Source organism: Lagopus muta, chromosome 1 (genome assembly GCF_023343835.1).
Source record: "Lagopus muta isolate bLagMut1 chromosome 1, bLagMut1 primary, whole genome shotgun sequence".
In the NCBI taxonomy this organism is placed as follows: Eukaryota; Metazoa; Chordata; class Aves; order Galliformes; family Phasianidae; genus Lagopus; species Lagopus muta.
The window spans coordinates 56,011,612-56,037,410 of NC_064433.1; the positions used below are offsets into that span (position 1 = coordinate 56,011,612).

At 43.1% G+C, this 25,799-nt stretch overlaps 1 protein-coding gene across 1 annotated transcript; it reads right to left on the reverse strand.

The window, feature by feature from the left end:
- Positions 1-99: 99 nt before the first annotated feature.
- On the reverse strand, positions 100-25,318 carry MKRN1 (makorin ring finger protein 1). Its single transcript, XM_048954520.1, has 8 exons — positions 25,103-25,318; positions 18,587-18,715; positions 13,697-13,944; positions 7,707-7,933; positions 7,010-7,224; positions 6,162-6,272; positions 5,602-5,716; positions 100-5,200 (listed from the first exon to the last, which is right to left on the reverse strand). Exons 1-8 carry the CDS (start codon positions 25,264-25,266, stop codon positions 4,988-4,990), a joined length of 1,422 nt encoding a protein of 473 aa, XP_048810477.1. The 5' UTR covers positions 25,267-25,318; the 3' UTR covers positions 100-4,987.
- Positions 25,319-25,799: the final 481 nt, after the last annotated feature.

The window sequence follows — 25,799 nt, forward strand, 5'->3', positions numbered from 1 at the left end:
CCTGGTGCCTTTCAGAAGCCCTCTAAGCACAAAGGTTCCCCTGGGGTCACTTCTCATTCACAGAAGGAGCTTAGAGTGAGATGCAGCAGTTCCTGGGTTTTTCAGAGTGTAGATTAATAGATTAATTTATGATGTAGTTAGTACCTGACATGAAGAAAACTATTAAGTTTGTTAACAAGCTTTATTGTGTTGTTCTACAGTGTATGATAGCAACCACTATGTTTGTAACTTTCATCAGTGCCTTTCTCCATCACAGCAAATGGAAGTGTGCAGCTGCTGCCCATGCAAGTTAACCAAGAAACTGCTGCAGAACCTTATGTTAGCATTTTTGCTCTTCCAGCATCATACACAGATCCAGCATAGCTCCTGATGGCATCGTTAGCATGCTTGTAGAAAGGCAGCTCTTCTATAAATGTTGTTTACAATACTATGCTACCAATTACTACTGTCCCACAGTTGTAAGAGCTGTGCATCCAGCTGGAGGAGATGCTCGTTTGTTTTTACCTACCTGGAAGAAGTATTCAAACTTTAGCTGTCTGAATTTGCTGCTGTGCATTCTTTGCACTGATACCCACACCCATGTCACATGAAACAGAGGCAGCACCTCCCCACGTGGCAGGGCAAAGAACTGAAAGAATTCTGGAATGGGGCACGCACTGAAGCCCCTTAGAAGCTGACTGGCTTAAAAATAAGCATAATTACAACCCAGTGATGTGGAAGGCATGTGGCACTGCTTATGTGGTCACACTTTTCTACATACATAAGGTACAGGTTCTTTATAGCAAAAGCTAAGGTTCTTACCTAATAATTCCAGTTAAGTATAGTTGGAAAGGAGACCAAGAAGGCACATCTCAGGCCCACATCTGGTACAGAGCTCTGTTCTGGAGCCTCCTTTCAGGAAGCAGATGCATGCCAGTGCTTTGGGACAGAACCAAATCTATCTCCTTTTCCCAGTAGGCAAGTGTTCCAACCATAGCTGCTCCTCCCCAGCTCTCATATATGGAGGAAGGCTGCTAATGAATGCAAAACATTCAACTCAAGGCAGAGGGAGTTTTAGTACTCAACACCCTTTCTACCAAGTCCTGGAGCCATTTTCCAACGCCTCTCTCAAGCGCAAGGACCACAACCACAACAGACAATGCCAGGATATACGAGTTGCTTTATTCAGAGCGAGAACCTCTTTCACTGAGAATTACATCAACTTTTAATAGGGAACTGCACACTTGAGCGTTTCACTGTTAGCTTGAGACAGTTAGATCCTTTAAAGTCATTTACTGCACTTACAAGAAGTTTGAATACCAGCCTCAGCTTAGCTGCCCACAAAGGCTTTGTCTGTGTGATCACATTAAGCTGCTGGCAAGGAGGTGTGGACAGCAGCTGGGCTGCCAGTGACAAATAGCATATCCAAGGGTAACAGCAACAAGTTATGGCAACATGTGAGGGGCAGAAATTGAATATACTTGCAACTCTTATTTCCTTGATAAAAGCTGTATCCATAAACATTAGTGCTTGTTAGTTATCACTGCCAAGTCTGGCTAGATTTGCTCACCAGACGTAAGGCTTACCTCAATTGCACACGTACACAGAGTTAAATGATGCCTCTAATTCTACAGCTGACTTAAGTTGCCTTTGTAGCTCCTTTGTTGCTATCTGATTCATACAGCACAGTCCTGTATTCTATCTGAATCCCAAGAACTGTGTGGATTCCCTCCCTTTAGGCTGCTGCAGCATTAGTAATGCCATGTAGGCAAGTTCCACTCCAAACAGGAGACACTCTGTACCTCAAGTCACGCTCCAAACAGAAATTCATGTCGTGCCTTCCGTAACAGGAAAGAGTTAGTATGCATTCCCTTAAATGAACCAGGCCTCCCAGCAGCAAGATTACAATACACATTGTTGCAAGCAGGAAAGAGCAGCACTTAAAAGGACTGTAAAGAAGTAGAGGCTCTGAGGCAGCAGTGAAGCTGTTAAGAAGTGCCATTTGCTTTTACAATTGCCATCAGACCAACTGGAACATGCAAACACTTATTTCACAGTTACCACACAATGCAAAATTTCAAACGAAATCAGAAGTATATTTTGCTGCAACAGGGACTGAAGCCAAGGCACTTCAAATGAGAGCATGCAACTTTTTCTCCCCCTGAATATTTTGGTTTTGAAATCAGTATTTTGTATGAAGACTCTACAAATTTCCATCAACCTTTTTCATCTCAACACTGCCATGAATATTCTCATTGTCCTCTCAGTCTATTCAGTTTCTGTATCTTGGGAACTTACTATGTTTACTTACATACTTACTATGTACTACGTTTTCTTTTTGAGCTTTACTCTCCTTGTTTTCACATTAAAGGTTGATCTTCATCCTCATGAATTTATTTGTTCTTAAGAAGAAAACCACAGCAGCCTACCAACATTCTTCACTCACTCCAAAGGCCCCACACCTTTCAGTCATTCCCCTTGACAGGGAATTATAGCACAACAGCACACTTCAGAACAGGCCTACCAGCAGCTGGATTCACACAGGAAGAAACACACAGTGCTGCTCAGAGTAAACACACACAGCTCCTCTACTTGCAGAACAAGAACCAGCAGCACTCTTCAAAGCAAGGGAGCAACCAAACACCTTGCCACGATGAGCTGGACTACACCAGTCACAAGTGGACAGAGCCACCTCCTCATTAAATCACTCACTAATGTATTCCCAACTTGCCTGACATCATACACAAGCAAGGTTTAGAAGCAGCAACACCTAGCACTGTGCAGCAAAAGCACCCAAACCAAAAGCAGAGCATGCTGTATCTGACCCTTTGGGAAGGAAAACGATCCACATGCTTGTGTCCATTACCATTCTCCATCCTCATGGGTCCCATCTTCATTACACTTTGAACACAGCTCTCCAGTAAGAAGCTGGCAACCTACCTTTCACTGTGTGGAAACCTTGTTCTACTCCACAGCCCTAATTTTTTCCTGGTTCTTCCTACCTCCATTTCATTTACATCTGCATTTCTCCCCCTGCTGCTTGCCTCTGGAAGAAGATCTGACAATGATTTCAGACTGCTCGGCCTCATCTTTTCTCATATTCCTGAGCAAGGCAAAATATGCTTCTAGTAGTTAACTTCCATCTTTATGCATTTTTGTAGAAGAATGCTTCTTTCTGAACACCCACAGGTTTAAATAAGCATGTGGATTCCCAGAAAGCAGCCTGTAGCAATGCTTAAACTTGCTGTCCAGGCAGCATTACAACAGGAAACTTAATAGAAAACACACTGCAGTTGACTTTTGTTGAGGACAACAGAAACAGCACCATAGCATGGGAATCATTTCTGAGGAAGCCACTTCTGTTCCCAGCAACACCTGCAAATGTTCCTTCAGCAGCTCAATTATCTCAGCTGTCCATTCAGAATGTGTTCACAAAATGCTCATTGGAAAAGTTATAAGAAAGTTAGAACTTCCTTGTAGCATGACACAATTCTGCAGGAGCTAAGCAACAAATGCTTTTGTACAAACCAAACACCCTCTCCCCACCCCCCCACTTTCCTGAAATAAAAAATACAGAGGCTTCAAACGTAAAAGAACAGACAGAGCTCACTTGATTTTTTTGGGGTTTTTGTTTTTTTCATTTTTTTGTATTTTTTTATTTGGGAAAAGTGCTTCTTACAAAAGGCAGCTGCAAAACATTACATTATAGACCTCAGAACAATTTCTCATTCCAATTAAAAGTGAAAGGAGAGGCAGTCTAGGGGACAAGAGCAGCAGGAAAACAGATCACGGGGCATCCACAAGTCAATAAAAAAAAACAACAGCAATAATGTAATGCAAGGTTAAAATTCCTGTACGGGAGCTTTGGTGGCAATGTAATTTCTCAATGCAAATTACAGCCAGAAACTGCATGACCGACTTCCTAAGCGCTAACTCACGTAAGCTGAACAGCTTGACCAGGCAACCTGCCCCACTCAGAGGCCGAAAGGCACACGGCCCTCGAACCAGCTGAGAGGCACAGAGATTTCCTAGCAAAGCTCGCGGCTTATGTGGTCACACCAAGTTCTAAAACTTAAAGAGCAATGCAGCTAAAGGGGCCTCTCGTGTTCCTCTGACCCCACTCAGCTAACCGGACTTCTGCTCCTGGACCACCCTAACGAAACACATGAAAGAGAGCTGGTGTATCAGGGAGTTGCACATGACAGATCGTTGCCACAGACTGAGCTGAGACCACTAAACCAGTTTCATGTCCAATTGGAGGCTAGACTTCATGCACCAAGAGGGGATGAAAGGTGGCCTTGTTACTTAACTTACACAGAGTCTCCCCATCCTCGAGGTCCAACTCTACGTTTATCTGTATATACACATAGAAAGTTCTCCTTTCACTAAGACATTATCCTTTCATGCTAGACACAGTAAAATCTGGAACATTCACACCTGGTTCTGGTTACACAGTAGTAATAGTAATGTGCAAGTAAACAAGAGTCCAAAATCACAAATGAAGATGTGTACATGAGGGGGCTGGAACGGAGCTGATGTCAGAAAAGGATTATTTGTATCTGGCCTGACGTCAGAAATATTGATACAGAGACAGAAAAGAGGCCATCAGCCAATTTACATCCCCACTGCATGGCCACCGCTCATTTTTGTATCTGGGCTCTTCAAAATGAGTGTGGAAGTCCTGTAAACACTTTAACCCTGGAACTGGGTGAGCTCTGTTGGGTACATAGATGAAGCAACAAACCTAAGCTAACTGTTTGACAGTTAAATTCATTTTTACAAAAACTAAGATTTTAAAGATTTCTTGTTATTTGTTTAAACAGAGGAGAAACAACACTCTTGGGGCGGGAGGGGACAGGAGAAGACAGACCCTGGGTAAAAGTTATTACAACAGCACCTGGAATTGATAGGCCTGCCTAGGAGAAACACAGGCACTGCCACAACACCACAGGTAAGTAATAGCTACTGCCTGAAGCCAAGACGACAGTCCACACTCCACTGTCAGGTGCTATAGATCCAGGTCATAATAATCTTCCAGCTCATCATGAAACAAGTCCCACTCGTCCTCGGAATCCGTTAGCTCATCATCACCTCCTGCTGCCAACAGCATGAGCAACATCTCACCGAGCTCAAAGGTCACCACTTCGTCCTCATCGGTCTCAAATGGGTCACCGTTCTCTCGCTCCTCAATGAACTCCCAGAACCGATTCCTCCGCTGGGCCTGCAAGCAGAACACAAGCAGTTACCCAAGTGATCAAGTGTGCAAGGAAAGGGCCTTCCCACAAGCCAACAAAGGTTAGCTCCTGTGTATTTTCTGTGTTTCTCCTTCAGGGAGATACTGACTCCCAGTAGAACCTACCGTCACACTCTTATTCATGCTGCCCAACATTTTACCTCAGTATGTTGGTATAAAAGTTTGAAAAATTCATTCCTTCCATCTTAGCTCCCATCACTTACAAAATTTAGACCGCCCTCTCTTTCAAATTCACTACAATACAGAACTGTCAGAAGTTAGAAAATACAAAGTGCCCCTATCCTCAGTGCAGCACGTTCCTCTTGTGCATTTCCTGCACAAAAGGGACAAAAGCCAGCACTGACCCTAGATCTACTTGCTGTACGCACTTTGGGTCTCTGCGGCTCCTCTTGACGGCCATCAGGATACGCATGTTTGTAAAAGCAGTTCCCTCCAAATGGACAGCTCCCACGGCCTTCATCAAAATACCTGCATGGCTTGTTGCTGGAAAGGAAAATATCACAACTCTTATTCACAGCACACCAGACTTCAGAATTGCATTTACCTACAGACCAAAAAGATCTCAAGCACCATTTGGAGATGGTCAGTACAATGCCTGTGCGAAAAAGTGGTGCATTACGTAGCGTTCACACCCAAGGTGTGTGTGGGCTGAGGCATGCATAGGGGCACTGATGGCTTCCACAGCACAAGCTTGTGTTACTTAACAACGAGACCACCCCTGTTCAGAGTGCTAAGGGAAAGACTGAGGTCAAAGCACATAGGAGCAGCTTAGTGACTGTGTGGCTGCATGCATCTGTGGGTGGAAAGGTAAGGAAGTACATCACACATTGGACTGGAAAGGGAAAGGCTATGCACTGATACCCTTCTTCTCCAGGTGTGCATTACTTCTCCAGCCTCACAGCTTGAGAAGAAGCTGCAGTGCTCATACCTCATTGCCTCCTTGTACTTCTGAATGAGTTTCTGCTTCTCTTCCTTCTCCTCCACCCAGTACTCACTTGGAATGACAAAGTTAGATGTGATCCGACACTCTGGGCAGGACCTGGGGAATGAACAGACCTTGCTGCGAGACTCTGTATTACAGGGCGCTCTCACCTATGTAACAAGTCATGGCACACATCCACCTTAAAAGACATTTTGAACATACTGCTATATGTGCTTTTCAATCTATATTCTGTCTTAAATACAAAGATAATCTAAGCTCAATGACTTCAAGAACTTAATGTTAATGGTAGCTGGTCTTATCAAACCCTAAGGTTGTATCAAACCTTAAAAAAACACTTCACACAGACTCCTTTTTCTTTAGAATTAAATAAATTTATTTTTGTTTGATTTCTATATATATTTGACTGGATTTCCTTTTTTTTTTTTTTTTCAAAAGAACAGCCTTTAAATGGAGAAATGGTTTGCCAACTGATTAATGCACTAGGGCAGCAAAGAACTAAGCAGCATACATTCTGAACTGGTTAATCTGTTATCAGATTTCTGGCTGGGTGTCCAAGACATAACAGTAACCATCAGATAACAAGCTAACTAAATAAGTGAAAGGCTTACTTCTACCATGAAGTGAGTTTTGCAAACTTAATGCGCATTAACTAGATCAGGGTGTAAACATCATCCCTAACAATTATTTTGCTTCCAAACTGAAGTTAGTATGCATTAAATGAAGTCTCTTTATGGGGGTGGGGGGCAGGAAGGGGGTGGAGGGGGAGTCTGTTGCAAGTTGTCACAAGTTACTAAGTTCTTACAAAGCACAATCAAAATGAGAAAGTGTCTCACTTTATAATCTTGCTCTCAAATTGTTTAGCACTCCTCCACTTGCGGATGCACTTGAGACAGTAAGTGTGGTTGCAGTTGGAGAGGATCCCAAAGCGGCGCTCACTAGGATTAGCTTTTTCATACACCACCTCCATGCATATCCCGCACACCATGTCTTTACTACGCTGGACGGCAAATGAAAGCTCCATGTCCTTCTCGTGAGCTTCAATGCAAGACTGGAAAGGAAAGAGAAAACAACTGCAGACACGACTGGTCACCTGGGGAAATCCAAACAGGTTTTTAAGCTCAGTTTCACTCTGTTATTTTACATAAGGAATGGAAAATGATTAAGCTGCAGAGTCTTCATCCTCAAAGAGCCTTGCTTAGACAGTGGGAAACAAGCAATTCAGAGTTCAAATTCCTTTCTTCAGACATTGCTTTAAACATCAGAAAGGCAATCTGGAAGACCATCCAGTTTTACTAGGCTAAGAACAAAGCTTTAGTATCTTCACACAGACTGCTCTCCCAGCACAGATAAGGAAGCGCAGCTGCTTCTGAATACAGCTCTGACAGGAAACAGTCCGTTTTACAACAGGAATTTCATTCACTGCCCAACCCGCATGCACCTTCAAATAAAAGGGAATGAAGGACAAGTGACTTCAGGGAGCTAGGAAGCAATAACTTCAAGCTGTTTAACACCAGACAGCTGTCTGCTCACCTTTATGTGCTGGGATCTCTGCGCAGCATCAATTGGATGCAAGACCTGCAGTCCGCACATATCACAGACGTCCCCATGGATATACACGCAGTTTTCTCCATAACGACACTCTCCCACTGCAGCATAGGGGCACAGCTCCTTCTTCATCTCCACGTCTGCTTCCTGCTTTTCATACTCTTCCTCAATCACCATTTCCTCCAAGGGTACTTCAGTGCAGGAAGGGGCAGCTGGGTACAAAATTAAGGAGGAAGAAAGGAGATTTCATGAAAAAAAGTTTTAAAAAACCCTTCGGGTGACCCTGCTCAAGTCATTCAAATGGATTATAAGAAAAGTAAGACTCACTTCAGTCCAAGTTCCATGTACCCTCAATTTGAACTAAGTTATTTTCTGACTCAAGAAAGCAAGATTGATTTCTAGTGTAACTCGTTCATCATTCAATTCAGACAAGACTATAAAGCTATAAAGGCCTCAACGGTCAGAGCAAAATCCATTTACAGGTTCAGTCTGCACTAGAAAGTCTCACTAACTACATTTTTGTGCTGACTACAGTTCAGCAACAAGTAAGGTTAAAAATCTCTCACTGCTTTGAGAATCAGTTCTACTCCAGCTAGAAACGACTCTCAATTTTTCCCCACAATGACATTGCTGAAGCAATAGAGGTGTATCCAGCACAAAGAAGTGCCAGTACAGGGACACCACACCAGCAGTTTCTCAAATGCAGGTTAATCAGTGTGTTGTTGACACTTCCATGTGGCTCCAAGTCTATTCTAGACACTTGCAAAAAAAATAAATAAACCCCATCCAAAACAGACATCCAATCTGCCCTTATCGAGAGAGCAATCCTAGCGGTAGGAAAACCTGTCATTTTCAGGCTATTCTCACTTCGTTCTAGACTAGTTATCAGTTTTGCAAAAAGAAATCCTACTGAAAAAATACCCCCACCTAATCCTAAATTGAACTGAAATCTGTTCAGCTTCTCTTTCCTGCACACATAGGCTCTGTTTAAGACTTCTGTTTCTCCCACAAACGTGCTCATCTGTGCCACCATGAGCCAAACAGCCTTTTGAGGCTGCGATATCAAGCAGGATTATGTTACAAGACAAAAGCAGACAGCTGGAAGATGCACTAAATGTGGAAGAATGACAAAGCAGTGCTACATCCAGAACATGCACAAGGAAGAAGAGCAACTGGATTTCATCTACATAACCAGTAGCTGACAGAGGAGTGAGAAGTCATCTGTGCCATAAGAAAGTGGAGCTTTATAAATCCTCTGACCACTAGGTTTGGAGAAGCAAGTAAATACAACTAAAAGGGTACTTGGAACAGCAAAAGAAAAGACTTTCTCAAAAAAGAATCAGGGGCCACACACTCAGTTTTTATTCCCACAAAGCAAAGATGCGCAGCAAGCATCCAACAGCCCAATGGCCTTCAGAGATACAAAGAAAAAGCACGTGCTAGAAAGCTCAGTTTCAGGGGAGAATGAAAGTTATGAAAAAATTAAGAGCAGGAAAAGAGGAGCACTCAAAAGCTCAAGTCTGCTTCCTTTTGGTTCCCACTTAAGAACAACCATCTGACTTCAGAGGTTACTCACACTGCTCTCAGATACTTTTCAAAAGCAACTAATTGATTAAATAACAAGCCAACCACTAACCTGCTGATTTTCAGAGGTTCCCAAACAAAATGAAATGAACCTTCATTACCTCCTCTTCCCTAGGAGTTCTAGTTGCTCTTCTCTGGTGCTAACTCAAGTACCCATTTACTTAGACCTACTTAGTGTTCCATCCAGCTGAACACAATAGGGAAATTCTCCAGCCCCTTTTTCTGGAGCTTAAGAACCACGGTCTCCTCAAACAGCAGCAACAAAAAAAGAATCACAAGTACCAGACTGTTTCCATTCCCCTGGTTGTCATTTTTGCCAGATTTTTTATTATTATTATTTTTAACTTTGTGAGGAGGGAGAGTTTAATAGATCACAGGATTCACAGATGGAAGTCTACTAAGCAGATAAATGCAGCTGAGTTTCAAAGGAATCTATTGATACAGCGCCTCTTTGAAATGGGGCTGGCAAGATTATCTTTTGCTCAAGGCAATCCTATATCCCTGGAAAATGTATACTTTGAAGCAGAGGCACGCTTGAAGCTTTTCTTAATGGAGAAAGTTTCCAGAGTCACCTGTACTCCTCTGAAGGATATCCTTTATAAAACCTTTCTTTGATAAAGTTTTGACAAAGAGCTGCTTAGCTGAGGCTCTTTTGAGAATAAAGGTTCTGAAGCCTTATTCCCCAAAGACTGACTTACAATCCCATTCACTTTCTATGCTGGGCCACAAAAGAGAGAGAAGAGCTTCAAATCTTGGCAAAAACGAGTATACTGAATTATTTAAACAACAACAAAGAATGCAACATCACCAAAGACTGAAAACAACAACAACACTCAGTGTAGCTAGTAAATTCTAGCTAAGTCTATGCTACCATCCTTGTGTCCAAAGCACAACCTGTTCTTGTCATCTAGAGGTCAAGACATTAAGATACAGCTCTGTGAATGTCAGTCTTTAATAACAACTTCAGGCACTTTTACAGTATGACAGTACAGGAGGGGGAAAACACGCTGAAACTGATCTAATTTTTCAGTCTGTCTTCCATGCTATTCCAGCACTTCCTCTCAGCTAGAGCTATATTTCTATGAAATAAAAATCTGAACAATCTGAAGCCCTACACGTGTAACTCTTGAACCTACTGCTCTGTTTTGCTCCAACTCTGAAATTCCAGTTGGGAAAACTCAGTCAGTGCCTCAGCAGTTCCACTTCCAACACTCCACAGAGTAACACTTATTCTCTATGATTCTGCCCACTGTTTTCAAAGCCATTCTTCAGTAGGTTAGATCCCAGAAAGCAATCTTCCCATTCTCCATTTGACTTGGAAGGGACCTGCAAAATCATCTAGTTTTATTTCACAGTCAACATGAGTGACTAAATCATTCTAGGGATTAAATCATGACTATGGTACAAAGGTAATATAGCATCTCATGGACTTGCATGCAACACTCAAGCCAGTTTCAAAACTCAGAGCAATACTACACACAAATCTCACTTCAGTACTTCAGCACGTAACGGAGTGCACTTTGGAAAACAGCCTTCCTACAAACAACTCCTACTTTTCACAGTTTGGCTCTCATTACACAGCAATCTCAAAATATGAACCAGATAAGTTTTGGACCAAACTGAACAATGTTAGGAGCACATCTGATGCTTGAGCTGCAAAGAGATCTTCAGCCCACAGAAGCAGACCATAGCTAAGCCAGAGCGAAAACCAAGCCAAGAAGCAGCTGCACTGAAGAGTGCAATGTTGCTACCTCTGCCAGCAGTTTCATTCAACAGATTCACTTGTTGCAAGTTTTAGAAGAACTCTCTAATCATGCAGCTTTTTAGAGCCCAAATGTATGGAAAATAATGAGGTTACTAAGCTCCTATTAAAGTGCATGATAACAGAATTTATGAGCTGAGGAATATATCTCAAGCTCTGAAAAACTCAATTAAGGCATTAAGATATTATCTACTCTGTCAAGATGAAACTGTGCCCACAAAGTAAGCAGTAGTTACTTTCAAGAGCTTGCATTCTCCAGCTTCAGTCTATCACATTCAAATGCTCAGCTCTTAGTAGGATTACTCCAATTACTTTTGTTTCCCTTAACAGGGCATACAGAACAAAAGCACTCTAGTCTACTTAAATCCAACCCAGATAGTTCAACAAAGTATTTTCCACACAAAATTTTCCAGTCTTCAATGTATAAAGTAGGACAGGTATACATTCAATTAGAATATTCTATTAGAAGATATTTTCAATGAAACTAAGACACTCCTTCCTGCTGGCAGTCTACCAAGGAAAGTTTTCTACAAGGAAAAACTATGTTTCTCTACAATGAAAGACAGCAAGTACGTCCTCATTCTGCAGGAATTCAATAAACTGAATCTGAATTGGAAAAGAATTGTTTCAAATTGTGTGTTGCTTGCCTCAGAAAATAAGGAAACCTAGAATTCAGCCTGACTTACAGTATCAGTATTTAAGTAAGCTATTAAGCCTTAGGCCAGCTACAAAGCAGAATCTTCCATTCCTTTAGTGACACTGCTCAAAAACTCTAACTTGTGGTATTAAAGGGTAAACTCACCTCCTAATCAGCCCTTGTGGATAGCCCTCCCTGGAGGCGCTCAGGGCCAGGCTGGATGAAGCCCTGGGCAGCACGAGCTGCTGGGTGGCAGCACTGTCACAGCAGAAGGCTGGGACTGGGTGAGAGTTAAGGACCCTTCCAACCCAAACCATTCTATGCTTCTCTGTAGGAGCAGATACCTCTCAAAACCCAAACATACTCCAGCAATTAATATGAAACTTAACAAGAGCATCTTCAACTTTTTTTTTTTCTTTGACATTTTCAGATTAAAATCTTCAGCCCCATACTTGTCCAGACCACTTTCCTGAAAATCCCAGGAAGATATGCATAGAAAAATTCTTTTCTGTATATCTTAACTTGATGCAAATCCTTCAGACTTCCAAAATTCTAGAGAAAAGAAAAATTCTAGAGAAAATCTATGCCCTAATAAAGCTTTAGTTAGGAAAAACTGTTGCAAGTCAGATGTCAGATGCCTCAAGTCTTAAAGATACTGAAGGAAAGTAATCCAGTGCAGACCAGTTAATTATCTTCAATTCTCACATTTACTTACACGTTGGAACAATTATTAACAAGTACATCCATCTGGTAGTCCAGAAGGCAAAGTGCATTTCAGGGTGCGCTCATAACCAGCCAGCCAAAAGAAAAGGCAGTCTCCCACCGCATTCACCGTTGGTGCAGCATCACCTCAAATACTGAGTGCAGTTTGGGACTCCACAATATAAAAGGGATGTTAAGATACTTGAATGCATCCAGGGGAGGGCACCAAAGCTAGTGAAAGGCCTGGAAGGCATGTTCTACGAGGAGAAGCTGAGCACACTCTGGTTAGCCCTGAAGTGCTCAGGTAGCTGGACCAGATTCTTGTAGGCCCCTTCCAGTTGTTATCATCTTTTATTCTCACAGCAGCGGGAAAGAGCAACACTATTCAGTGCTGCTTACATCTCTGCCATTTTACTGCCTTCAGTTACTCCAGAACATCTGGCAGCAGTAGCAGCAGAACAAACATGGAAATGTGGTGCACCTGAACCTCAAAAACTGAGTATCTGAAGAATTGTCGCTATTTTCTTTGCTGAGCTCACTGTCAAGATACAACGCTTAGTCCCAAATCAGAATCATTTGCATTAACAAAATGTCCTGTCTAATAGTAAAAGACAAATACTGCTAAACAGTATAATCTGAGCATTATGTAACAAACTTCAAATTATTCTGGGCATAAAAATATCAGTTTTTGATTCAATCATTATTAGATCATTCATGGCTATACATCTTCAGTTTTAGAGAGCCCGATACTAGAAGTTAGACTAAATGCATGCACCCTCTTTTTGATATCTTTGTGCTACCTTTCTGCAAGGAAAGTAAATGAGAGGTGTGGCATACTTAAACTGTCTGGTCCCATACAATAAGCTTTTCCAATTTCATTCTCCTTATGAGCCATCACAGTACCATAAAATCAAGTCTCAGAAAAGTAACTAGAGTAAATGATATTCAGTTTCTGGTCTGAATTGCTATGGGACTCATGAAAGCAAATACTTGGTCAGAAGTCATTCTACAGGAATCAAAACCTCCTCTAGACATCTTTCACAGTACTCAGAGACTTTGCATATATATATACCTGGTTTTAGAACACCATTACAGCAGTAAGAAGGGATTTGAAATGATCCTACTATTCACGCAGAAAAAAATCAAGTAGAACTTAAGAACAGAACAGTTGAAGTGATTTATAAATACGATCAGCTGTACTCAGCTAAATCAGAAGCATTAAAATAAATGCACTATGCAGAAACTGTTGACCCATGACAGAAATTTACCATTATCCCATGATCAGCTTACCACGTCCGCAGTATGGCTGCCCAGGAACAAACTCTACAGCATTCACCCAGTCTTCAGCACCTACTCCAGCAGCTGCCAGATCTATATTTTCATCTTCTATCTCAATAATATCTTCTTCAACAATTTCAGGGAATAATGCGAGGTCTGAGGATACTGAGGGATACATTTTTGCAGCTGGATTCACAGTAGTCTCTTCTTCTTCTTCTTCTTCTTCTTCTTCCTGCATCAGCGGCTTGGTGTGTTCATATCTAACAAATGAAAAAAAAACATGTCAACTCCTCACAAGATAACTCCTCCACAGAGCTGCCTGAAAAATTGGAAGCAAACCAATTTAGATGCTAACACGCTATACTGAAGAAAAGGCTTGGAAGAAAATGCTAGACGACTCTTTAAGAGAAACGCATCCACTTGTACAACATGTCAGCACTGCCTGAGGAACCCAACCCTACTCCATTTGGAAGAAATGGAGTGATGTGTGCAATTTTCACTTAAATTACAAAAAAAATGAACTTCATTTACATCCAAATTCGCTCACATACCTACTACATCTGTGCAGTAGTAGTGAATGAAGTGAGTTAATTTAGCCTTGAAGAGACTAAAGACAGATACTGCTGTCTTCAACTATTAAATGAGAAGGCACAGAAAAAGAGTGAGCCGCTCTTCTTAGAGATGCAGTGATAGCTAAAGGCCAGCAAACAAGCTCAAAGTGGGAAACTACCATAAGTTTACCATGAAATTAGTTAAACACTGAAGGAGATGCCCAGAGAGGCTACATATCTTCTGTTCTTGCAAGTACTCAAAACTTGAGTGGACAGTGTCCCAGACTGTGACCTAAACTGACCCACTTTGCCTCAATCAGATGTTATGTTGGCTTTAGTAATTATTTTCAAGTCCTTCTTCAATTTACTGTGGACAACGATGCTCAGAACACATTGATCCCTGCCACCCACAAACAACAGATAAGTGCCATTTCTCTCAGAGATCTGCCTTCCAGCAGCAAGTACACCGAAAGAGAAATAATTCATTTCCCCCCACAAAGTCTTAGATATCTGCTGACTAATTTCAAGGATGAAAGGAGGGAATTCTTGGAGATTATATACAACCTTTAAGCAACTGTGATTCACTTGCCTTGTGTCAGGTTGAAAACAATTAAGCATTACAGATCCTGCATATGAAAGAAACACGCCTGACCAAATGTCAGCTTTAAAATCTCAATGAAGCTATGAAGCACAAATTAAAAGGCAAGCCTCCAGTCTTCTTCAACAGTGGTTTCCAAAGCAAGGCACACGCACCCCACGCATTACACAAGATAATCCACCAGAATTCAGGACAAAAACGGTAGGGCTTTTTTATACCTAAAATTATAAGAAAGAACTCAAGCTTTTAATATTAAATATACAGAGCAAGGTTGGTGCTCTTACTCAGTTTGCATGCCAAAGGGTCCTCTGTCACACACAGTACACACAAGGTGTCCTGAAGGAAGAGCAGGTGTGCCACAATGTGCAGGGATTTACGGCAGTGCCTTTGCTTGTTTGCTTTCAGTGCATTGATATTGTAATTCACATCTGCCCACTAAACAGAGCTGCAGATTACGTTATCCAGTTTTAAGTTAAACTCTCACAAAACAAACAAGAGGTTAAAAAACATTTCTGCAAATAATTGTGGATTTAAGAGAATCCTGAGTATGTGAACAAAAACAACGACAGGATGTCAGATCTGATTAGGTTGTAGTTGTTTTTGCCTTTGTAATGTGGTTGAGGAAGAGCTGAGAGTAGAAGAGTCAGTGCTGACAAGAACTGTGGGGGGAGTGCAGGGGAGGGAAAATGGAGGCAATCAAAATAACTCAGAGGAGGATTTGAAACACAGATTCACTATGGTTAATGATCCTTGCCCTCAGCATACGTTATGTCTTGAGATATTAGACAATGGCAGTATGATGTTTCAGAATGTGGAAAATCCGGGTTGAGTTGCAAAGGTTGGTGATAAATGCTGAAAAGCATCTCCGATGTTTCTCAGATAATAGCAAAAGACAAAAAAGCTACACACAAATTAGAACACTTGTTCTTCCTGATGGCAGAAATAACACCTGGAAAGCAATACAGCAACACATAAAAGTACTCTTTGTCAGCAAATACTGTTGGGAGACAGAACTCTGCAGAAACAAGTACTAGAACAAACTATGTAGTGTTCAAGGTTCATAACAGAGGCAACTGGAAGTACGTTACTAATAATGCTTCAGCTTATGGCATTCCCTAGATTATGCTGCAACAATGAAATACACCAACTACATTTCTGTGAGCCACTAAGGAGATACAATAGAGAAGATGTATTCTCAACAGTAAGTGACTATTAAAAATGATGTCTTACAGGGAAAGCTGGGTGAGTTTAACCACTGAAGGAGCAGCTGCATTAACTATAATGAACTATTTCCAGTTAAGATTACAGGGATAGCACAAGTGAAATTCATTCACTGCATCATAAATAAAGATACTGCAGCAAAAAAGCTGGAACCAGAAGCAGACAAAATGCTACCACATCATCAGTATGGTTAACTCAAAACTAAAACATTCTGATAGTGAAATCTTTCAATATTTTGTAACAAGAAGTAGAATTATGACGAAAACCTTCAGTACCACTCAGTGGTTTGCTGGTTATTTCATGTTAAATTGCTTAACAATTCTTGTAAAAGACGAGTTGCACACTTTTCTTTCACAATACTACAAGTGCTGCAAATTTGTTGACCTACTCTGTGATTAGAGGTAGCTGTGACTAGTATGCAACCCTACCCAATAAACATTTTCAAGAAATAAGCACACTTAGTCCCTTCAAACTAGAAATGATGTTTTTGGAGTAAGAGCAAGTGCTTTTTGAAAGAAGCTCGTGCCATGGAGATCACATTTTGTAAGTGGCTGTTGGGAAACACTACCATTGTGAGATGATTTTGTTGTCAAACACAATGCGTGTTACCTGTAAATATCCTTCCATCTGTACATCAAAAAAAAATTTGGAAACTGTTTTATAACACATTTAAGAATCTTCTAACAGAAGAGTTTCAGTAGAGCTTAGATTCGTTAAAAACATCGACAACCATTAAGCCCAAGTACTCACAGACTGAACTAGGAACCTGACCTTCCAGTTGCCGTATCCAAGTGCTACACTGAGAACTTGGAAAGATAACAAAGCGCACTGAACCACAGCGCTCTCCATAAAACTATGTTTTTAGTGAGGGTAAAAAGTTTTCTGTACAGTTAATAAATAAAACCAGTGTTTTTAAAATATTTTATTCTTGATCTTAATCTAATCTTATGTTGCCCTTATGGCCAAGAAGGCCAATGGTATCCTGGGTGCACTGAGAACAGTGAGGCCAGCCGGTCGAGGGAGATGATCCTCCTCCTCCACTCTTCCCTGCTGAGGCCACATCTGGAGTGCTGTGTCCAGTTCTGGGCTCCCCCATTCTAAAAACACAGGGATCTCCCAGAAGGATTCCAGTGGAGGGTGACAAGGATGGTAAAGGGCCTGGAGCATCTCCCGTATGAAGATAGGCTGAGTAACCTTAGTCTGTTCAGCCTGGGGAAGAGAAGACTGAGAGGCAATCTGATTAATGTTATTAATACCAACAGGGAGGTGGAAGGCAAATGGATGAGGCCACGCTCTTCTCAGTGGTGTGTAGCAGTAGGAAAGCAGTAATGGCCTATAACTTGAAGTTTTGTACTAACATGCAGAAGAAACTCTGTTCCGTCAGGGCATCAGAGCACTCAGGCTGCCCAGAGAGGTGGAATATCTTCACAGGAGACTCCACAAGATCATCTGGACACCCACCTGTGCGTCCTATTGTAGAGTACCTGCTTCATCAGGGGGTTGGACTCACTGATCTTTAGGTTCCTTCCAACCCCTGCAGTTCTGTGATTCATTTTATCCATGTTTTAGAATGTGTGTAATGCAATAGTAAAGCAGTACATCTGTATAATTTATCAGCAAATATACATTCAGTGGGGGTGTGTGCTAAAGAGATTCACTTTTTATTCCATCTACAAGCAACAAAAGTTTGGAGACCACTGATGTACATGACCATGAATGTAGCACTGGCAGACATACAGAAGGCTAGAGACCAATCCTCCATTATCTTTCTTATACATAGTTACTAAATACTAAACACGTAAGAAAAGCAAACTATAGCTACCACATGAGGTCATGATGCAAATATTTAATCACACATAGGATCTACAACAATACAGCGTTAAAGCCCCTGGTAAGTTGTAATACAGAGAACTTCAGCGATAGAAAAAGATCCCTAAGCCTTTATAAAGCTTTGCTACCCTAGGAAAGCATTATTTTCCTTTGTTCATTCTTTTAGTTTTTCTTCTCTTTTTCAACAGTATAGGTTAATTTATGTCCTCTCAACACAGGGCTGATTTGTACAGGTATCTTAAAAATCTGTATGACTATACCCCAGTTACTTCTTCAAAAGTGACACTTAATTGTCAGAACAGCAATTTCTGAAGAGAGATGCAATACAAAAATCATACCTGTTTTATCACAATTGACCCAATGTTTCTCAGTCATCAATTCGGGTAGTCTGAATGTAGTCCCAGATTTCATTTCATCTACTCATACTATTAACAAAACAAACCACAAGCAAAAACACGCCTTGATAACCATTGCTTTTCTGAAGACTGGTTCTCTTCACATCACCTCTTATTGGTTTTCAAAACAAAGTTAACACTACCACTCTTAGTGAGAGAAAGCCATTAGTGAAGTGAACTAATTTCTGTAGAATTATGAAGTTTCAATGCAAGGAGGATTTCTTTTTCTTTTGCCTTTCTCTGAGCTCTCTACTCAGGAACTCTAAGTGAATTTACTCCTACAGTGCAGCGAGTAGCATTTCTTTACCTGCAGAGATCTCCGTAAGCACAGCATCCACGCTGATAATACCTGCACACCATAGCAGACTGACTGGTGGACAGGTCATGAGAGTAGCGACAGTTGTCTCCTTCCTTGCAGACTCCATGCATGAAATACCTGTAATACAGGGAATTACTGTGAATTAAGAAATACTGAAGCTGTAAACACAGTATTTGGAAGACAAGTTGTTTTATAAATCAAGGTATGCTGAATTTAAGACATAGCTAACAGCTCACGGGACCCTGTCCCAGTATAAACGTACAAATGAAGAAGTCTGAAAAAGGACAAAGCCTTTTCTACTCCAATGAACTGCAAAAAACACTCAAAAGTGTTTTTTTTCCCCCCATTCTTATAAATGTTAATCTAGAAAGTGTAAGCTTCTTTAAATGCACGGCATTGCAACTACTCAGACTTCGTATGAGAGCCATAACTGAACATATTAAAGAACACTTAACCAATAGAGAAGTAGTACCAAATTCTCTCCCTTCAGAGCTCCTTAACAACAAGAAGCTTACAGAAAGAAGCTCTGGCCCTCAAATATGAAGTAAATTACAATCTCTGAATTAATTTATCAATACTTACCGTACAAGAAAAATTGCCAGGGTTCAGGTTTCACACGAACTCTTAGCTAGCCTATATATACCCTTTTAAGGCCATCCCACTGCTGAAAGGAGTAGCTCTGCCTCCCTGCTCCACACTGCTCTGCATGGATGCTGCCACCCACACAGCCAGTAGAACCAGGCCCTCCAAGGAGGTGACCGCACAGCCACCCTGCAGTGCAGTCAGCAGGAAGGACAGCTGGATCATCTTCTGCAGCACCAACTAAGAGGATGGCTCTTCACAGAGCAGCATTTGAAGTCACACTCCTAAACAAAGGGTGTCAAAATCTGGAGAAATACTTAAGACTGCTGTAAGGTAAGAGGTCATAAATCAAAGCAAACAATTCACCAAATTATATAAGCAAAGCTACATTTGTAGTGCAATACTAGGGAAGTGCTATAACTTGAAGCAAGTCTGAAGAAGACTGACTTGCAAAGCCAGTGGTGTACTCAAGATACTTACTAAGAGCAGGAGAGCTGAAGTGGTTTTATAAGCCACCAGCTGACACTAACTGTCAGGCTGCAATTCTCGCTTTCAAGGTACCATCTGTCTGTACACTGTGGCTACACAGCAAACCTGATCAGAAACGTGATCCTACACAGAAATAAATAATAAAAAGACCAGATGACACTCTGCAGGCTATTCTCCCCAGAGACATCAGCACTCTAGTCAGGTTTGCCAGGTGGCTGCACCAACCACCATGCCAACACACCCCAGGAACCAGGTACTACCCCAGCACTCTCCAGCATTCCTCACCACAAAGAATAATTCATTCCATCCTCTCTCCCCCACAAGCACACAAACACCATCACACACTTGTCCATACACAAACACACCTCAAAGCCAAAATTTAGCAACTCACAGACCATGTGAAGCAGAACCTAACTGGAACTTCTAGATTCTTTTAAGGAATGAGATTTACACCAACAAGTCAAAATTAATTCAGGCTGTTAAGTTACCAAAGAACAAGCTAGGAACATTCATCTCCACCCTTTGCTTGTTTCAGCACAGCTCTGCTTCTCCCATGTGTCAGGGCATGCAGATCCACAGCCACCTGCTGACTTAGATCAAGGAGCTGCTCAGATGTAACCTGACATTCCTTCTGCCACCCCTGCGGTTATTTTTAATGCAGTTCAGATCACGGCTCAGACCCGTGCACAACCACCCTGCTACTCCAGCCATAGGGCTGAAATAAGCAACTGAGGGGAAGGCAACAGCTACAGTGAGCACTTCGGCTGAGAAGGACCTGACCAGTGTAACTTACTCTAAATACTGAAGCCTTGGAACGCGGCTCTCCCATTGCTGCTTAGTCAGAGGAGATGGAAGCCCGAGGCCCTTTCCAACCCTACATCAAGAGACTCCTCTGTAAGCACAGATCCTCTAGTATTCTGAAACTAGCCACAGTGCATTACATCAAGACAGTATGTTATAAAGGGGAAGGGAAAAAAACCTGAAGCACTCATGAGCTTCAATTTTCATCACTTTCACACTGCGTTCCCATGCAGCAAGCTGAGCTCAATTCAATGAGATAACTCAAGTGAGGGGAGGGAAAAGATCTCTAAGGATTACACCAACTCCACCTCTTGCCCAAAGGAGGGAAGTTTTGACTTCAACATCACAAAGAAATTAACATTTTCCACATGAAATTGCTGAATCTGGCTAAAATGTGCTTTGGCCATACTTGAAAACTGGGTATGTTAAAGCACAGAGTGCATTATTTGTGGCTTGGCATGTAAAAATGCGGAAGAACATCTTTACACAAATACAATTGTAACATCACATCCTAGCAATACCAGCCTCTTGTTTCTGGATACAGGACAAAAGGATTCTAAAAACTGAAAACTGAACAGGCTACCTGCCTCACTCACTGACATGCAGAAGGACATCCAAACTTTGCTTTCTGTCAAACACACATCCTCTGATCGGAAAAAGTTTAACTAGAGCAGGTAAGTATACAACTACATTCTCCCTGGGTGCTTTCACACAGCAATGCACTGTCTTTCCTGTTCAGATATAGGAATACAAAGTGGTGAGACTGCACAAGTTGAGACCATGCCCCCACTCAGCTCACTGCAAGACTATGCAAAGCTATTGTGGTACCAACACATGGCACAACCCATCCAGGAGGTACCAACTGCAGACAGTGATATTTAAGCACTGCAGAACACTGCTATACTTAATTACGTATCCTTTAACCCAAACAGCAAATCCTGTCTTTCAAGGGGTGCTTAGAAAAGCCAGAGAAATCAGGCTCCGCGCATCCAAAAAGCATCTAATCCATAACCAAAATCTCGTGGGCATTTTTTTGTAAATGCATAGAGAATGCATCACCCAGGGCCATGGATGTAGAAGCCTTAAAATAGCACCTTTTAAATATTTTGTTTTCCACTGTCAGAAGGATATTACTTCTACTACCTGCCATAAACTAGAGCAAAAGCACGTGTAATGACTTCATTAAGACTACAACACAGTTTAAAACAAGACAGCTGCATTCTAGAACCTCAGCGTGTACTAGCTGCCTTCAGATCATCTCCCTCATTTGAGTCTTCCATGTGTAATCCTATTAGTGAAATCACTATGCAAGATCTCTCCCCACAGCTTTAGAAGGTTGCAAGGAGTTTGCTTTCTCAGGTGTGGCTTGTCCTTTCCTTCAGACCCACTTAACTCTGCTATCAGTCAACCGCATATGTTTATTAAACCACTGGTTTCATTGAGAACGTTACACCCAGCAACAGAGCTGAGTTTCCAACAAGAACAAGAAGCACTGCCATTGCTGGCAGATGGGAACCTCTGAGGAACAGCCAGCTGCACCCTCTGGCTGCTTCAGGAGTGATAGAGGCTGAGAGGTCTTACTTAACAAGGGAGGCGGCTGAGCAAAGGCCAGGCACGCTGCTCTAGCACAGCACGTATATATTCAGATATGAGCAGCTGGCAAAGTTCTACAGGAGTCAGCAACCTTATAAAAATGGAAAGACAAGACAAAAGCGGGTCTTAATTGCATTTATCTGCTCGTCCTTTCCTTTCCATAACCTTCTTCAGCAAGAAGGTAGTGGGAGGTGTCTAGAAGAGAGCTGCTAAAAAGGGGCAGTGCTGCAGGTTTTAAAGAGGCTTGTGCACCACAACTCATCACTACTGTTGCACCAAATTAAGGAGGCCTACCTGTGTGCTTCAGATTCTCTTCTCTGTTTAATATAAAAACAACACAATACCTGATCTGGGTTCTCAGAAACAGAAGCAGTTACACACGCCAGACAACTCTCAAACCACACCATCTAGTTGCTAAAGGGTTTTATTTCTGTGCAGTTACTGAATGCAATCTGTTTACATCAACTTGATGGGCTGAAGTACTGCTGCATGAGAACTGGAAAACTCAATTATCTGGAGCTTAACAGCATCATCTTTGGTTTAAGTGTCAGCTATACCACCACTCACTAAAGTTTCCTGTCTGTCTAAAACAGGAAGGACAGAGACACCTGATAAGGACTACCATTCTTTTTTCTTATTTTAAATCTATCCGTAATGAAAGGATCTGAATATGAAATAAGTCCTCACAACCTACTGAGGAACAAGATGAATTTCGTTTTCACCCCAAGCTCTAAACTAAACCTGCAGAAAAAGCAGAAGGGCAGCAATTGCAAAACCACAAACCCAGGAGAAATCAAAGCCCTTCCTCTCAGCCCCAGTGTCTCTCACTCAAAGACACCAATCACCCAGCCAAGGGCATCACCCTGATGTAACAAGCAGCAAGAACACCCTCTAATTCTACAACTTCCCATTTTGGTAAAACAGCTCTATGCCCTCACCAACCACGAAATGCCAAGTATTCATATCGAAGATACTCCTGTTTATCTGAAGTTTCTCAGGCAGTGTCTGCTGTTACCCATACGATGATCCAGATAAAGTTACAGATGAAAGTAACTCTGCAGCATTACTCAGAACACAAGCTGCTCCAGACAATAAAGTGAAAAGAAAAAAAAAAAACAAACCTCGATTCTGAAATGTTACTAACCCCTTCATCTCACAGTTAAATCCTCCAGCTCATTTACAAAGGTAAAACAAGGCTCAAGAGTGTGTTCTCTTAACAAGCTAACAGGAACTCCACTCCACTGAAACTTAGCTTAGAAAAACCGAATTCTTATAACGCAGCCCCAGAAGACCAGGTCCAATCATTAATTTCACTTCAAAGCCTGAGGAAAGCTTTGCTGCCTGCAACTGGAAGGGGCCCACTGAAAACAAACAAACAAAGAAAGGAACAAACAAGCACCGGGGCAGCTAAGAGGATTAGTCAAAAAGAACAATGGAGAGGCTCATTAGGTCGAAAGCTAAGATCTTATTTTTGTTTAAGCTCACATTACTGCACACGAATGTGTTCTCCGATGATCAAGTTTTCCTGAGCGTTTTGAAATAAATATTTATTCGACACACTCACTGGCCGGTACAGGCACAGGTCAGCTAGACTGCTCTGCAGTAACTGTTTGCAATCAAGCGATTCGCTGTGCCTGAGCAAGTACACAAAGCTCATCTACATACTTCCCTTAATTAGCTTTTTAGTCTTCAGAAACATACAGCAAACTCACGCAGAAGGAGCATCGACCTCTGCCCTCGCAGCCCACTGGAGAGCTGAGCTAAGCACCATTCCGAGCCATTTCCTCATCTCCGCCCTGTGCTTAACGGCCTTGCAGCAAACATTAACCTGGCTATTCACGTTAAAAGCTCTTTGCACGCAGAGGAGTACTCAGAATTGAGAAATGGTGTTTTCCAGATGAGCACCGTTAACGTGCTTAACTTGAGGCAATGCAAACAATACTCAGGGTTAGCAGGAATGCCTCAGACACCGCAGGGCCCCCGCAGCAGCACAAAGGGATGCAGCGAGCAAGCTGCTGTGAGAGGCAAGCACCGGCTCTCGGGGCCGCCCTTGGCACCAAGGGGAAATGGCGCACAAAAAAATCTCACGTTAAAATCTAGAGCCTCCTTCCCTTCCCAGAAGGAAAACGGAAAGTATTTTGGATTTGTAAAGAATTTTGATCGGGAACGTGTTATGTTAAATGGAATACAGAGACTTAAAAAAAAAAGAAAAAAAAAAAAAAAAAAAGAAAGGAAATGCTTCTTGAACCTCGGCTTCGATCATCCGTTTGTGTCAGAGGAACTCCTCTATTCTCTCTTCGCAAGAACTGCTTTATGCTCCTTTTAGCCTGCAGTCCCAGTTTAAAAATAGTCCCTCTGGCAGCGCTGCAACATGCGGCAAGATCTGCACGCTCATCGCGAAGAGATTTATCGGAAACGCATTCTGCAGGGAAATGCAGATGCAAAATGACGCAGCGCTCTGAGCCATGATGTAAGGCGGGCAGCGGCGCTCCCGGCACTGCGGGGACGGGTCACGGCGAGCCGCGTCCCGAGAAAGGCCTCAGCGACACCCGCGTTATTGAGACATCTAAAGCCCGATTCGAACTCGATGGCCCAGCGCTTCCCCCATAGCCCCTTTCATGGCGACCGCCGTGACTCAGGAGCCCCGCGGGCCTCCAGGGCAGCGCGGCCCAGTCCCCAAGGGCGAGGCGGGCGCGGGCCGCAGCGCGGGGCCGGCTCCAGAGGGCGGCGCAGGGCCGCGCCGGAAGTACGGGCCCCGGCGGCAACCTCGCTGCCCGCGGGGCCTCCCCGCCCCGGCCTCGCAGCGCGGGCCCTCCAGCGCGCGGTCCCGCGCCGCCCCTCGCCCCCGGCCCCCCCCTTCAGAGGCTTACGGGGCGCTGCAGTGCCTACGTGAGCGAGGAGGGAGGGGCCCGGCGACCCGAGGAACGGCCGCATGGGGGGGGAGGGGGGGGGGGAGAGGGGGGATGGATGGGGAGAACGCGGGGAGATTATGGGGACGAAGGGCCACCGCCCCCGCCCTCCGCCGCGGGCAGCGCCTACCTGCAAGTGACCTGTTTGGTCCAGCCACCACCCGGCCCCAGAGCGAGGGGCGGCACGGCCGCGGGTCCGAAGATGGTACCCGTGGCTCCCGCGGCGGTGCTCGGCCCCAGGACCGCCGCCGCCGCGGCATCCGCCGTTGTTCCCAGAGCCACCGCCTCAGCCATTACTGTTTATCCCACACACGGCGACAGCACCGGAACTTCCGGGAGTACATCCTTCCGGGCGGGCGGCGGCGGGGCGGGGCGAGGGTAAGGACCGTCCCCCCCCCGCCCGGCGAAGGCTCCGATTGGAGGAACAGGCGGGGGAACGCCCACTCGCTCCAGAACGTTCCCGCCGCGCGGTGCGGTCCTCACCCGCCCACCGTGGGGGAGGGGAGGAGGTGGCATGATGGCGGGCTGAGCCGTCTGCTAACAGAATTAATGCTTTGCTGGGCATCTCCTTTATCTCTAGGAGATTGGGAGATTTCTGTTTTTCTTTTTCTTTCCTCGTGTATTTGCTCCTCTGTTGTTCCTGCTGGCAGAGAAAATGACAGCTGCATTGCACAATGCATAGGTTTTTATCTCAACAGACCCTCAGCCTGCTGGTGCTGCCCCTGTGTATTTCAGCAGTATGTTACAATAAAATATAAGTTCTCTCAGAGCTGAAATAAAAATTACAATTCACTTCTCCGTATGCATTCTATCTATAAAACCTGACT